The sequence below is a fragment of the Dermacentor silvarum genome, chromosome 5 (genome assembly GCF_013339745.2).
Source record: "Dermacentor silvarum isolate Dsil-2018 chromosome 5, BIME_Dsil_1.4, whole genome shotgun sequence".
Lineage (NCBI taxonomy): Eukaryota > Metazoa > Arthropoda > Arachnida > Ixodida > Ixodidae > Dermacentor > Dermacentor silvarum.
This window is the reverse complement of record NC_051158.1, coordinates 6177294-6193803: the sequence shown is the minus strand read 5'-3', so window position 1 is coordinate 6193803 and position 16510 is coordinate 6177294. Positions and strand designations below refer to the sequence as shown.

At 47.1% G+C, this 16510-nt stretch overlaps 1 protein-coding gene across 5 annotated transcripts in view; it reads right to left on the bottom strand.

Moving 5' to 3' along the window:
• The window catches only part of LOC125945504 (uncharacterized), a 63548-nt gene extending 48096 nt beyond the window's left edge, over positions 1 to 15452 (bottom strand). For 2 of the 5 annotated variants that reach the window (XM_049667320.1, XM_049667321.1), the window contains exons 1-2: positions 15271 to 15452; positions 5465 to 6456 (exon numbers count right to left, since the gene is read on the bottom strand). In XM_049667320.1, the coding sequence (XP_049523277.1) occupies positions 5465 to 6321 (857 nt within the window). In that variant the 5' untranslated portion in view covers positions 6322 to 6456; positions 15271 to 15452. Of the gene's footprint in view, positions 1 to 5464; positions 6457 to 15266 lie in introns of all 5 variants that reach the window. The other 3 variants (XM_049667319.1, XM_049667317.1, XM_049667318.1) reach the window with 3 other exon arrangements.
• Between the last annotated feature and the right edge of the window lie 1058 nt (positions 15453 to 16510).

Below are 16510 nucleotides of genomic sequence, written 5' to 3'. Positions count from 1 at the left end.
CACGAGATATTAGCGAAGCGGAATTGAGAGCAGCTCTACACAAGCTTAATACTACATCCGCGCCGGGACTAGACCGATTAACAAACAAGACTACCCGAAATCTCGATGATGCCTCTCTCGAACTACTTACCAAGTATATGAACGAATGCTGGGAATCCGGTACAATACCACCAACAATGGAAAACGGTCCAGATACTCAAACCAGGCAAGCTGCTACAGTTGGAGAACCTGAGGTCCATTTCACTCACGTCTTGTGTGGGCAAACTCATGGAATGCGTTGTCCTGACGAGACTGACCAACTATCTCGAGGACAACAGCGTTCTCTCGCCTACAATCTTAGGCTTCCGGAGAAATGTGTCTACACTGGATGCAATGCTCCAACTTAAGCATCAAATTATAGATAACACAAGTGGGAAAAGCAAAGCTATCCTAGGATTGGACCTAAAGAAAGCTTTTGACAGTGTTACCCACAAAACAATATTAAACAGATTAAATGAGCTAGGTCTAGGCCAGCGAGTATACAATTATATACGAGAATTCCTTACTAACAGAAAAGCACACATTAAGATAGGGGACCTTAACTCCGAATAACTACAGATTGGTAGCGCAGGTACGCCCCAAGGTTCAGTAATATCACCGATGCTGTTTAATCTGGCTCTGATCGGATTACCAGCAAAGCTACAGGAAATCGATGGCCTGAATCATACCATCTACGCTGACGATATCACCCTCTGGATGAGCGATGGAGACGATGAACAAGTTGAAAACACATTACAACTTGCAATAGAAACAGTTAACAATACCTAGCAGGAACTGGACTCTGCAGATTTCTCTGCCGAGCTGGTTCGGCAGAGAAATCTGAGCGCCTCATCTATATACCATCGCGACGTGGCCGAAAACCACGCAACTACAAGGAATGAAACAACCTGGAAATTCACCTAACTACGATGGATGGTACGCCCATATGCAAGGTTGACAAGATCAGAGTATTAGGGCTCATCATTGAAAGTAACGACTACAATGATGAGACAATACGCAAATTAGACAATATAACATCTCAAATCATGCGCCTACTCAAATTGCCAACAAACAGTGGAATGAAAGAAGGTAATCTGGTTAGACTAGTTCAAGCGTTCGTAACAGGCAGAATAGTATACGTGGCATCGTACCTACGATGGCACTCGTCAAGAAGCTACAAATTAGACTGTTTAATCAGAAAGATCTACAAGCAAGCAATCGGACTCTCCATCACCACCAGCGACGATATACTGCAGCTAGGTCTACACAATACACTGGATGAGCTAATCGAGGCACAACGCATAGAACATTACGAACGCCTGTCCAAAACTAAAACAGGTAGGTAAATAATGGATCACCTGGGTATAGGGTATCATAGCCAACATGGCGTCAAAGTAGATATACCCAGACCCATCACAGGCATGATAACCGTCCCTCCGATACCCAAGAATATGCATCCCACCCACCATCAGGATAGGCGGGAAAGGAGAGCACGCAATCTAGAGAAGAAATTCAGTAACATTAAGAACACATTTGTAGATTGCATATAGATACATACACAAGCGCGCCTACACAGCTATGGTGATAAATTACGAGGGAAAATGCACGACGAGCACTACCGTCAACACGCCACACGTAGAAACCGCAGGGAGAAAAGCTGGCAGATCCCACGCCCTGTGGGATGTTATGCGAAGCAGAGTGCAGGGAGCCTAACAAGTTAACGAAACGACCATGAGAGCGCCAAGATGTCGGTGGCTGTTTCATGACCTACATGACACGCATGGCATGAGTCCTCGGGAGTCCCTTTCGCTACATCTAAGAGACTTTATAATAAGACACAACAATGTTTCTGGTTAGAGAAACACCCTTATTTATTGGTTATTTGGTTGTTTTTCCCTCTGCGTCGCCATTTTGGAATCATTTCTACGCATTTCTACGAACAGCGCGGCTGTTCAATGTTACGTCGACAGAGCTACACTGCTGACTTAAAGTGTCAAGTGGTACTTTTTGTCGAGAACTCCAGCAACTGCGCTGGGCAGCGCGACTTCGTAGTGAATGACAAGGTGATTTAGGGTTGGAGGAAGCAGCGGGACTAACTTCTTGCGTGCAACGGGCGGCGTTGTGCTCTTCGCGGCCCAACAACAGGGAGGCATGACGCTCTCGAGAGAGAACTGAGGCTTCATGTGGAAGAGAACTTTCTTCTTTCTGGGGTTTTACATGCCAAAACCAGTTCTGATTATGAGGCACGCCGTAGTGGAGGGCTCCGGATTAATTTTGACCACCTGGGGTTCTTTAACGTGCACTACAACGCAAGCACACAGGCGTTTTTGCATTTCGCCTCCATCGAAATGCGGCCGCCGGGGCCGGGATTCGATCCCGCGACCTCGTGCTCAGCAGCGCAACGCCTTAGCTGACTGAGCCACCCCGGCGGGTGGAAGAGAACTTTTCTGACAGTTTTGACGTGGATGTGACTTGTGTCAGCGACTAGCGAGTGACCGAGCTGAGCTTATTGTAAATAAAGGTGCGTCGCGTTCCAATTTTTAGGGGCGAAGCTCCTTAAGGCGACACCCGTTCGTCCCTCGTCGTAGTAGTAGTGTGTAACCAGTCTGAGAAAAATGAGAAAAAAAAATTCCGAAGTTGTGTCCGTAGCGCGGAATCGAACCAGGGACCCCTCGCTTCCGAGCGCGCGGCGTTAGCCCACTACGCCACGAAGCACACATAGACACAAGCACCACGATGGCAATAAATACCCAACATTAACGAAAGGCCGCGTTTCTAGCGCGTTTCTAACGCGTTTGTGCTAGCGCGTTACGGCCCGTGTAAGAAGCTGGTGTAAGACGCTGTGGCCTCTCCGCCTTACCTTCAACGCGTTTCGAACGCGCTGCCCAAGGCGGTGGCAAGTCAAGTTCAAGTCGAGGAGCGTTTATGAATACGGGGGGTATACTCTCTCAGCAGTCATGTGATGGCGTCGGCAAACGCGGTGCACGTTCCGGCATGTGTAAATGGCTGCGTAAGACGCTGTGGCCGCTCCCCCTTACTAGAGAGTACTGCACGTCTCTAACGCGTTTGTGCTAGCGTCCCCTTAAGCGGGAGATCCGATGATTCCCTCCGGAGCTTCGCCCACTCATCATCATTCACCCCGTGGATATGCTGTGATTTTTTTTCCGTTTCTCAAAAGATATAAGTCGACCTATATTCGTGCTCGACCTATTTTCGAGTAAATACAGTATATGTTGCAAAATTTCAGATATTAAAAAAAAAAGAGTCGAAGTTTCGCCCGAAAGGCAAAGGATCGATTACGATAGCAAATCACTTGACAGTTACACCAAGTAAAGCTAATAGTTCTACCGGCCGTATGAACTTGTTAAGATTCGCTTGCTAACTAAATTAACAAGTGCGGTGTCACGCGCACATGTAAACATGGACACATCTCGCCTGATGATCGCGGTTAAGTCGCTGTCAGAAGGCTGGAGTGAAGAAGCGCGGTAGCAGCAGCGAATGAATTGACCGTCGTGCTATCTCTCGCTTCAATGCGAACTAAACGTCGAAAGCACAGCACATACGAAGCTACTGGCAGCCCGCGTACTTTGTCCACAGCGGAGATCACTTTAAAGATAAGGCCCACGCGGGCGCACACTTTGTCCACATCGCAGATCGCTTTTTAGATACGGCGCCATAAGCAGCAGCGGCCGGGGTAGAACGCCCCCCCCTCCCTCCCTCTCGCACCTCGCGCGCGACAGACAACGGCTACCTTCCTACCTCGCCTGCTCGAGATTGAGCCGCGATCGTCGGCTAACCCTTGCAAGCTTTTGCTCGCACACACAGCGTACGGCGGTGATGTCATCGTGTTTGGTCTTTATACGGAACAACACGGCGACGGCAGAAATGCTTTTAGAGTGTCCATTTAATTGCTATCGCGATAAAGATAAGGTAAGCGGAGCCGATTTCAGCGATTCCTTCGGCTCAGAATTTATTACAGCGACAGCAGCCCTCTCCGAAATTGAAGACCAGGTTGTTATTTTCGCCTGCGTGCTTATTTCTTGAATAATTGCGTTCACACCCTACGCTAAACTAGACAAGAACTCGGCAGTGATAGGGTGGTTTGCGGGGAGGGGGGGGGGAGGGGTGCAGTTTTATAAAAATGTATCAGCATTAAGCAATAATTCAAAACGAAGAAAAATGTATTCGAACATTGAAAAGGTAATTGTAATTCTGTGACAATATTTCAATTATACTGTAGTTTAGATAAATATGTTCTGAATTTTACTTAGTGATCGTACGCAACATGCTTTCTATCATAGCAATGCATGTTGTAGAATTTGAAGAAAGCACATAGACAGGCTTTAGCACTCTCAGACGTCTCATGTCTGAGCAAGACAGATTTATTTAGTCAAAATGTATAGATTTATGAAACCTTGTAGGCGCAGCTATTTGGCCAAATAGTTTCGCTAATCGTGCTTTCTTTGTTCGAGACGGTTTAACAGTTTACTATTTCAATATATTTGGTCCAGATGATTCTGTTGGCATTATGGTGATTTCCGTTTCTTTAGCGGCGTTACTAATCAGAGATGGCATTGTGACCAGCGTAACGAGTTTTGAGAACTTGCGTAAAGAAGTCGCATATTTCTTTTCATCATTCGGTAGGGCAACGTACATGCATCTATATGCATCACTTGAGATGAACTTCAAATTTCTTTAATACAGCTTTTGAGTAAGTCAGTATTTCGTGCCGCAGGCGAGAAAATGATTGCTACGTTAAATGCCTCCTGTTTTTAAAGGTTCGATGAGTAGTGTTGGAAGTCCCGCCTTGAGATTAATTAACCCTGAGGCCGAAACTTGTACTACAACTTCTGTCACTGGCGATATGACACAGTGCCAGCTACGATATTCCACCAATGTCATTTTCCCTCTAAATTTGCAGATATATAGGGCACTTGACGGCTGTTAGTCCTTCGAAATAATCGCACGTATAGTCACCACCATTTGGTCACCAACATTTTCTACACGACGCCACATAACCTGATCGTCGTCCACTACATAATTACCGCTGGTTGTGGCCTCCGAAATGCACGGACACACGCCACCACTCTCGGAGTCTGTGTGCAACGCAATACCTTGCACTACGCGGTCTACACACAGCGTTGGTGCGCGACGGCCAAGTGGTTAGCGCACTCAAATCCCAAATGCGCATTGCATCACGGGATCGTCGTTGTGTGTGTTTGACGACGACACCGTCAGCGTAACAAAATGGACGGACAAGGCAAACCAAATTTCGAGCACTGAACTACGGTCGCACTAATACAGAGCAATAAAATAACCGTACGTCTGGGCTGTACTACTTTAGAAACCACTTTGTTTTCTACATTACGAATCCTGACGTTGGTCCATGGGGTGCAAGTACAGCATATGTTAAGCGTAGGATAAATAAAGCCGAGTGGTTACTTACAAGATCCCGTGTCCAATGGTCACTTCCAGAGTCAGGGCTTCCAATGTGGTCGTTTTCCATAGCGCTGCGATCAATGTCATCCAAAGAACTATGTTATCGCAAACGAAGCCGTCACTCAGCGTCAGCTTCTTCAGGGTGGCGGAAGTCTTGGTCAGGTATTGGGCAAATAGTTTCCCGGGTTCGCCGTAGGGGCCTGATCTGTACACGCAATCTCCGACAGCTAGCTCGGCTACGGTGGTGCTTTCAATGAGCGCCCAAACAAACTGATGCCCATATTGTGGACTCATTTCCAGATTTCTGACATCAAGCGTCGTGAGATTCCTCAGAGCTTGTGGCAGAAGCCCTTCACTGTCACAGTTATCTAGCGAGCAGCACGGTTCGATCATGGTTTTGAAGACGAGCTCCTCGAGTGATTGCAGAGTCTTGACGAGCCAGAAGACATTGGAGTAATAGCCAGTCCCCCAAGAGTTGACATATAGTAAGTACACAGTCAAACTTTTCAAGGTGCAACTCAGCGTGAGGGCCTCTTGCACCTGGAACGTGAAGCAATCGGTGGCGTACAATTCTAAGGAAGTGAAACAGTGGTGGGACGTGAGCAGATCAGCGGAGAGCTTGAGCGCTCGCCAATAATCGCCCTCTTCATTGTCATCCAAGTCTTCCTCCTGAGCCCAGAGGTGATAGGCGTGATAGAAAAACTGAGTCACTGCCAGGCGGGTGCCACCGGCGTGTCGGGTGTCTTCGCATAGTTCTAGCCCAGCGCCAAGGAGCACTTTGTTGATGGCTTCTCTGTGGTAGAGCAAGTCGCATGTGACATCGCTGGGCTTGGTGCACGGGACACACAGGTAGCTGGGTTCCATTCGGGCTTCGTCGTAGCGCGTTCTGATTTGTTTTCACGAAGATATTGTAATTGGGAGCTCAACGACAGGCTGACCGTGATGACCGCACTTCCAGCCTGAGGACGGCCTTGAACTCTTGAATGGGGGTAATCTGCGCTGGAGAGAGATAAAAAGAAAACGGGTAATTAAGAGAGGACAGTAGAAAGGTGCATCGTTTCAATTACGATAGACTTAAATGAACCTCCATCCAGTCCACGGATAGCATAGGCTGTTGTGAGCATCTAGGCCAAATTTTGCACTCGTGCGCGGCGCATGGAGCTCGCAAGCAGGAGCGCGAAGTCACTTTTTTTCCCCCCGAACACTTTCTTTTCATAATGATGGTTTCTCAGCCGTTCCTAAATGGTCGGCGCCTTGCGTATATCATGTGCACGGTTCCCAAAGATGGCTGCTAATTGGCTGATCACTGATATCAATCAAGAAGGATGTTTGGGTCAGTGCGCTTCTTCCTGCTGTTACTGCGTATATTTAATGACACAGTTTAATAAAAAGGCCCCAGTAAGCGAAAAAAATCTGCGTTTCGAAGTTACATAAGAATTACTTAATTCCGGAAGAAGCCGACTATCGTCTGCTTACGCTAGGCCGCAACTGCGCGTTTAGAAATTAAACTTTGGCCACATTGCGTATCGACGTCGTAGCAGTCGAGTCTCGTTAATTTCGATTAGTTCTGGACCCATGTAGCGAGCTCGGGGGCTCCTATCTAAATACATGGCAACGGAGAAACCGTTCTTCTCGACAACCAGCCAAAGAAATGAGTGCATTTAAACAAAAAGGTTAAAATCTGGTGACGGTTGGAACCGGCATTCTGAATTTGGCCGTTATTTAGTTTAAATATTTTTTGGGAATTCCGAAAATTTCAAAAACGAAGCTATTACATTTGCGACTGTGTAACTCCGCAATGAAAAAAGATATCCCATTTCTGTAAACTGCACCTAATAACACAACTTAAGCGGACAAAATTTATGCTGTATACACCGCTATAAATGTAAATTCAACAGATTGAGTAGGTCAGGGCTGTTGCTCCCTTCTGAAGCACTAAAAAAAAAAAAAAAACTGGTAGCATCGCTCGAAGACGCCTTCACGCTGTGTTTCAGCTTAAAGGAGTTACGAAGGAACAGTATCGCCGAATTTGCATGCCTCCTTTCTGCAGCTGAATCCTCCGAATTTGATCGGCTATGAGCGGCACAAGAAAGAGCTCACAAACGATGTTGTAAAGTTCTATTCAATTACACGCCTTTACTTTCTTGTCAAGGGCATTTCTTGTCAAGGGCGCATTAGCAGCACCAACGGCGGCTCCCTCATCCGTATTTTTTCACCTTCAACATGTTATTTTAATTTCCAGTGTGAACACCATTCACATAGACGTTACATTTCAATGTGCACATAGGACAAAATTTATGATATTTTGAAAGAGAAAGAGGCAGCCAACTAACAATTATTTCTAATGATATGGATATATATAGCCTATGTCTAGAGAATCAATTCGTTGCTGTAAGTTCAACTCGCTACAAATTGCTTTGTGCACTTTTTTTGACACTGAAAAAGACCTGCAGACTTCAGTGACCCCTTCAGCAGAGTCTTTATCAACGGTGTTCGGCAAATATTTTAAAGCAGCGGCTTGTCAGTTTCTGACTCAGTGAAGTTCCTCGGTGCGGCCACTATCTGATTATTTTCTGCCTAATCGCTCGCGGGTGTGCTCAGTTCCGATAGATGTGTTCTTGCTGCGCACAATGCTTGAAACGTAGCTGTTTTGTACATTGTAATACCTTGTAGCGAATATATATTACAGCTAGTAACTCGCTTACTCTTGTGGACGGTCACGAAACATTCAGCTTCGACCGTTCGTGCGCCATAGGTGTAGTCCGTCATTTATTGTGCGTATACAGTACGCATATATTCAAGTGTGCGCCAATTCACTTATTCTTCATACGTCGCCGATAGAGTGGGCGTAAGTTTTCCTGCCATTTGGGACAGATGTGTATAGATAGCGTGCGCGAAACGTACTATGACAGGAAGCGGCGCTACTCTCTTTGTCATTGTTTAACGAGTGGTACTCATTCTTGCCGACGTTCTGAGGATGAAGCCCTTTCTTTGAAGGTTAGAGATACAAGGCTGGCGGATGAGCAAATTTCTGTATCCTCGAGGAAATCACGAAGTGCCGGTAACACGTTCGGACAGTTGCAGTAGCGGTCCGCGAACTTGGTCAGACAGATTCATTCTATTCCTTAACATGCCAGTCACTATTTTTGCAGCCAACTACTGCACACGTCTTCAATCCACATGATTCAATCTAGCATGATTGGAGCACAGTGTGTTAGCGAAAACTCCGTTGCATTTCCGACAGCTGATCGCACAAAAGCAAGGTAGAAGCAGTAATGCTTTCGTATTCGTGCGCGGTCGCTGAGGTGAGGTATGGCGCGCCGCCGTGAGCGCCATCTCGTTTCTCTAAAACAAACTGCTCCGCGAAAAGGGTCAATAGTATACTCTAGCGGTACTTAACCTGGTCGGCGAAAACGTGTATGGAGGGGTATTAGCAGCGCCGAGCGCGACAGTGGAACGGAGGAGGAGAGAAGTGGTTGGCGCTAAAGCAGCGACACTCTCCTCCGCCTTCCTTCCTCCTCGTTTCTCCTCTCTTTCGCGCTCCTTCCTCGACCGTGGCGCCGCCTACACCGCTTGAGCGTAACAGACGACCTTTCGCAGAGTGAATGCACGCATGGCAATGCCGTGCGCTTTAAGCGTTCGCAATGGCGTTCTAGCTCCGAGTGACTTCGTGTATAGCATAGGATTTCTATGCGGATGGTTATTATCTATATACATGTATATTGACACGTGCACTTTTTAGATGCGAAGCAGCTTATGGTCGGGGCTATGTCCCTCCCTCCCTCCATCCGCCGTGCGGTGTCCACACCCCTACTGCGCATGCGCATCCTTCTCCCCCCTCTCCTTGTCTCCTCCTCTCGGCATTCCTCCTCTCCTCTCCGGATTGCGCAACGAATGGCAACACCTGCGGCTCCGCGCCAGTGTTGCCAGGTCTGACGAGGCAGCGTAGCCAAAAGCTAGAGAAGTTGTAGCCCAAATGTAGCCAAACAGTAAAAAAGTGCAAAATATTTCGTAGCCAAATATAGCCATTTTTATTTGTGTATACATTTTCACATTCGACTACGGCAATCCTTTTTTGCACAACCCGTCGTAACAAAATGTCCATGCCGCCGTCCCGGTCCGCCCTTTACATCAACAACAGCGACATCATGCCTGCACAGAACACTTTTTGGTTAGCCCCGGTAGCTCATAAGTTACAGCGAATTGCTGCAGAGGGCGAAATCAGTGCTTTTATTTTATGACAAATAGTACCAAGTTATTATTTTTAGGTTTTTACAGTAATATTAACTAGGAACTCTGCTTTTTAGCTGTCGTGAACACAAAATAGTGTTCAGCGTCATCGATCTCTCACGTTATCTCTGCCTATGGCGTAGAAGTTCAGCTGTCCAGCGATCTGCGACGGCGACGTGCTCACGGCTTCTTTTTTGATGAGCTAAAACAAGTCTTTCGCGCTGTGATATCTCGCCTTATTTGTCTCATTGTCCAATCTTGTTTTGTCATTTTCTTGTTTTTGTTTTTCAATTAGCTTGGCTCGGATTAGCTGGACACACATTACCATATAGTGTCAATTTACATCAATTTACATGCAACTTGTGGGGCTTAGTTTTGAGTAACCAACTTTACGCCCCTTCACCCAGGCAAGTCATTCCGTGATAGGCCTATGAGCCATGAAATCGACAATTGAATTCCGAATCAGCGGCATATAATGAATCAATCTTCATTACATATGTTTTTTGAGAGAAAACGATAACCGCTTACGAACTTCCCGCATTACCACAAATCGAGCCCAGTTTTGTGCTAAATTAGAGCCGTCGCTTCGATGGGCGCCGCCATGTTTGTTGACGAAAGCTTTTGGGGCAGCTTTTGGAGCTCCCGCTAAATCGATGAAATAGCGTGCCCGACGCAAAACCCAAACACAGTTTCCGTCTTGCGCATGCGCAGTGGCTTCGACGCTATTTCTTTGGGGCCCCAGTACGTTTGAGGCCCCTATTCTAAAGCTCTAAATAATTGGCGAGGTTTTACGTGCCAAAACCACGATATGATTGGGAGGCATGACGCCGTGGGGGACTCCGGATTAATTTTGGCCACCTCAGGTTCTTTAACGTGCACCTAAATACACGGGTGTTCCTGCATTTCGCCTTGATCGAAATGCGGCCGCCGTGGTCGGGAATCAAACCCGCGTCCTCGAGCCAGCAGCACGACACCTCACAAGTTAAGCTAACACGGTGGGTGAAGTTCATGTGACGTGGTGCACTGATGTCATCGTGGCAAACATGTTCCGATATTAGCAGAATGACTATCTGCATCCGCGACGTTACGGGCAAACCATCTAGACTCGCAGAAGTGACGTATGCCGAAGGTCTTAGGACCCTCAGTACCGGGCCGTTAAGAGATGCAGCTGTAGAAGTAAAAGAACCAGAACCCACCTCAGGGTCTTGCTCCCATTCTTTTTTATACGTTCTTGCATACTTGGCCCACTTGCCCATGTTTGGATTCTTCTGTCTGAGGAGGATCCGATCTTACTTCCAACCTATCGAAATGAATCTCGAATCTAAGCACTAAGAAAAATTCACCTAGCAGGAAAATGAAAATCGCAGTAAAGCTTGGCGCCAGAAACCTGAAGTAGGTCGAAAGCTGTGCCCGACGCGATACTTTATCCGGAAGACATGGCCATGAACACACTGGAGCGTGTTATCCACCCGTGCTCCCCTTCTTTCATGTCGGCGCCACGATCGCCCGACGGCCCCAACCCTATGTTACTGCTCTCCCTTCCTGAGCATAGCCATGTTAGTACAGTGTACTGTGAACAACCCACTACTCCCAGGTTCATCCCGATGCCCGGGGATCGGGTGCCTAACGGTCAAGCAGGGTGTAAATTTAAGTGCATCAAAGATGAAAGCCACCGGCTCAGACAACAGCGCAGAGAGCGAAGGAAAGGTCTATATAAGTTTATATATACGGATAAGTTTATATTAAAACAATGTATAGAGATACTTTGCGTTCCATTGGAAATTATTTTTAATCGTGAATTTTACACAGCTACGTACCCAGACCTCTTAAAGCTTGCTAAAGTTGTTCCTATACACAAAAATGGAGACCGAAACCTGCCTGAAAATTACCGCCCAATATCTGTCCTGAGCGCCATTAATACAGCTTTTGAATAACTCATCGCGAAACGGGTCATGAATTTTGTCGAAAGAGAATCATTGCTAACACCGAGTCAGCATGGTTTCAGGAGCAAGAGGTCAACCGCCACCGCTATATTATCTTTCTCTGATATTGTAAACACCTACTTAAACAATAATATGATCGTATTAGGTTCGTTCATTGACATTAAAAAAGCTTTCGATACTGTACATCATGGGATATTACTTCAGAAACTAGAACGTTACGGCTTCCGTGGCGTCTGTCTAGAATTTTTCATAAGCTATCTCACCAATAGACAACAAAAGGTACGATTTCTCGATGTCGAATCAGATTTTTCTGAGGTCTCAACGGGAGTCCCTCAAGGATCTGTGTTGGGACCCATATTATTTTCATTATACGTGAACGATCTGCCGTTGATATTGCGTAATTTCACTCCTGTTATGTACGCGGATGACACTGCACTTATTTGCGCACATGAGTCTACGCCTGAAGCTTGTCATATAGCTAACGAAGAAATGAAGCTTATCAGTAATTGGTTTCACGCTAATAAGCTGCTACTGAACGTAAAGAAGACAAAATATATGTTAATTCATTCTTCACACAAAGCTATAACTTTCGACTCATGCGTGCTTCAGGTAGAGGGAGAGCCCATTGAACGTGTGAATAGCGTAACATATTTAGGTGTTGTAATAGACCATCATTTAAACTGGAAAATGCATATTGATTCGCTATGTAAAAAGCTCAGCACTGTTTGCTTTGTGATATTTAAATGTCGCCAGTTTTTCGATGTACCGACTTTGAGAACCATCTATTTTGCTCTTTTTCATAGTCAGATATCATACTGTATAGAGTCGTGGGGCCATACGTATGAATCTTACCTAAGGCCACTTGTAGTGCTGCAGAAGCGAGCAATTCGTTTTCTGTCAAGTTCAAGTTATGCAGCCCCAACAAAGCCGCTTTTTAACAACTATCAAATGATGCCCCTTAAACTGCTAATAAACTATAAAACCACAATTATGGTGTATAACTGTATAACTAACAATTGTCCAGTTCACCACTCATCATTCATGTCTTCCCGGTTCCCAACAAGAGGCTACGAAGCCGGGAACTTCCTACAGCCTCTTGTAAAAAATGTATATAGCAAAAGGCGGCTTCCTAGCATTGGTTGTACTTTGTGGAACAGTCTTCCTGTGCACGTAAAACAAAGTAAATACTTTTATGTTAAGCTGAAACATCATTACAAAGACCTGTATTAACGTTGAATTATAATTAGAAGATGTCTGCTACCTGCATAAACACACAACTGTTGAAATTGATATTGTATAAATATAAATCTCTGTTATTATTCATGTATGGATCCAAACTAGCTTGATGCTAAGGATGCAGATGCTTCTCATGTATTTTCATGATTTTTGTATCCTTCTGGCAAATAAATTCAAAATTCAAAAATTCAAGGTGGGGGGAGGGGGTCATTTCGCACACGCACACACGCACAGCCACGCGGCCGGCTCAGCCAGCTATAACACAGCCTTCGAGATTTGCTTCTACGCGATCAGAGCCACCTCTGGAGCGTGGGCGCCACTTATAGCCCAAACACAGCCAAGTCACAGATTTTCAGTAGCCCAAATGTAGCCACATAGCCAACTCGTCCAAGTAGAGCACTGCACGGGCCAATTTCTGCAGCCCGGGCCCGTCCCAGGCCCATTTTCACATTGGGCGGCCCGCCCGAACCCGATCAAAACTTTTATGGCGAGACCCAGGCCCGGCCCGGAAATAATTTACGTTACCCGCCCGGCCCGGCCCGCCACCCCTTTACCTTAGGCCCGAGCCCGGCCCGAGCCCGGCTCGAACCCGGCCCGAGACCGAAAAATACATGTTTTTCAGAGTTGAGACGCCCGAGAATAACTCGTTGCACGTTACATGCGCACCACCAGAAAGCCCGAGCCCGGCCCGGGCCCGCGTCAAAAAACCCGAGCCCGACCCGGGCCCACGTCAAAAAACCCGAGCCGGGCCCGGGCCCGCGTCAAAAAACCCGAGCCCGGCCCGGGCCCGGGTCAAAAAGCACACGCCGTGCAGCCCGGCCCGAGCCCGTGAAAAAACTGCTCTACCCGGCCCGGGCTTTCGGGTAAGCCCGAGCCCTTGCAGTGCTCTACGTCCAAGTCGACCGCCAAAAAAATTTTTCCCGTAGCCCGATTTGGCTATATATAGCCAAACCTGGCAACACTGCTCCGCGCGCGATAATGCGAAGCAGCTTAGGTTAGAGGCGCAGCTTAGGTTAGAGGCGCGACGGTAGGCGCCCCAGAGGCACCGGCAACAGTCACCAACGCCGCGCGCGTTCGGTGCGAACGCGGGCAAAACGCCGACGGCGTCTACAACAGTTCTGCGCGTTGCTGGTGCTGCTGCATGTCCAAGTTTACACAGCTGATAAAACTACCTTGAGTCGACCCCATGGCTGCTTCGCGTACTACTCAGGGTTCCCCTACGGGAAGATGGTGTAATTTTTTATCTTTCACCGGTGACCGCTTTTCTTAGGCTAACAAATGTTAAACATTATCGCTCGGCGCAGGCCGCACCTGGATGTATCGGAAGTTTCTCGAACGTTGTCGATGCTTCTATCCGTTGTCTGTTGTCACCGACGCTTACGTAATCTGATTGTATGAGCGACGCGAAGTGTCTAGTACTTTCTGGAAGACACGAACCTTCAATGACTCATGTAGAAAAGCCGACGCGTTTCGCCGCTGATTAGATTTCGTCGATCGCCGACTGTGTTCGCCGCTATCGTAGGCACCAGCACCAACTTGCTTTTGTAGGCACAGGTTCGCCCAATAAAAAGTCCGTTTCGTCATTCACAGTTTTGCGACTGTTTTCTTCACCGCAACCACTACGTGACAATATATACAAATTCAGTGACGGCAGATTCTTTTTACTGTTTTGCTAACTATTTTTATAAATATCTAAACGAGCGCTAACGCCGTATCATGGCGATTCGGAATGTATCGCGCGCACTACATTTGTCAAGGGCGTGTCGCAAGATTGTTACGTTTACGATCGAATGCCAACATCCTGGCCTCCAGCAGACCCTCAGTATGCTAAATAATCCGCTCCGTCCTTGCCACTTGAATTCGCGGCGCGTATAAGCTATGACGCTCAAAGACTGGCGGAGGGCACGGACGCACCAGCCTTAGTGTCCTACAGCAAGTGCGTCTCATAGACATAGTGGCCGTACGAACTAATAGTTGAACGAACAAGCAAGCGAACGACTAAACGAACGAGCAAACGACTAAACCAGCCAGTGAACGAGCGGGCGACCGCATGTTTTCTTTGCGAGTGCTCCACCCCCGCATCGTAACCTTCACACATTTTAAAGCTCACGCGAATTAGCACGTACTACGTCTCAAAGACCTAAGATGCTGTCGTTCGGCGACGAACGCACCCCGTAACTCGGTTTCGGGAGAGCACGCGCACGCCTTTCATCGGTGGCCTTTGTATCGCAAATCCACCGGGTGGCCGCCAACGACGAACAAGAACAAAAGAGGCAAACAAAGCTATTCGCTCTAAATAAAGCTAGTTAGTAACCACAAAAGGCAGAGCTCCTTTCCTAAGTTTTCATGCTCGAGCCTCAAATGTCAAAAGAATTGAGCTGAATCGTAAAAGTTTCGTACTCACGTGATCGCAGTTTCGCGTGCCCGCGAATTCAAGCCTGTTGGCGCACAGAACGACTAGGCTTCTTGCCTTTGCTTCTGGCGAAAATGGCGATGGAGCGCGATCGTAAACAAACGCCGCCAGCGCCCGGCGGCGCGACGGCCCACGTGATGCCATTAGGCCAATAGCGACGCGGCGACGGCCTCGGGCAATGCGTGCGATGAGGAGACGGCATTCTTCAAAGCGTGACGCTACTTTTTACATTGCGAGGGTTTTAGTTGGCGCTACTATTTATATAGAGTGGTTTTAGCTCGCTGTAGAGTTGCTACCCTTGGGGAGCAGAGTTACGGTGGCTAGATGGGTAGGTGTGCCGATCGAGCAGTAGTTCACCACTTCTCCGCATCATGACGCAAAAGTGGCGCTGCGGACAGTAGAACGGCTGAGCTGCGCTCTAATGTCGGCAGCGCTGTGTAGACGAGCAGCGTGTTTGATAGTATCGCTGCCTCTGCTCTAGCTTTGGAGTACGCGTTATACAATGGCGTTTCGAGCAGAGTAAGCAAAGCCAGAATGGGGAGTTTGTTACTGTCATCTACTCAGAAGACACGATATGCTGAAGTTAATTTTCTAGCTTGGCGATTGGTCACATATAATTATTGGTACAAATGCGGCGCTCCAGCCCATTGCATTAAATACGTAGATGCATTTTTTTCATGCATAAAACAAAACTGCAGTGGTTTTTTACGGTATATGGAAACGTTTTTACGTGGTATTTAGTGAGTTCTAATGTTTCAATTTCGAGAAATCTAGCTATTGTGTTTATTGCTGCCTCAGTTGCGGTATTTAAATTGTTACTAGACGAATTGTGTTGAAGAGTGCATATGGTTCGCTGTTTGGTTGCAATAAAATGAAGCAATACGTCTTGGGCTAGATTCATGAATATATTTAAAATACAAGAAACGCTCTCATAACTTGACGCACCAACATAAATAGCCTAGCGCCAGCAAGGTCGCAACGTTGGTCCACCACATCATAACATTATTCACAGCACACGCCTCCGCTTCAGGTGATTCCTCTTCTCCCTGTTGCTTTCACGCGCCATGTTCTTGCCCTTGACAAGAAAGTAAAGGCGTGTAATTGAATAGAACTTCACAACATCGTTTGTGAGCTCTTTCTTGTGCCGCTCACAGCCGATCAAATTCGAAGGATTCAGCTGCAGAAAGGATGCAAAGTCGGCGATACTGTTTCTTCATAACATCATTTAAAC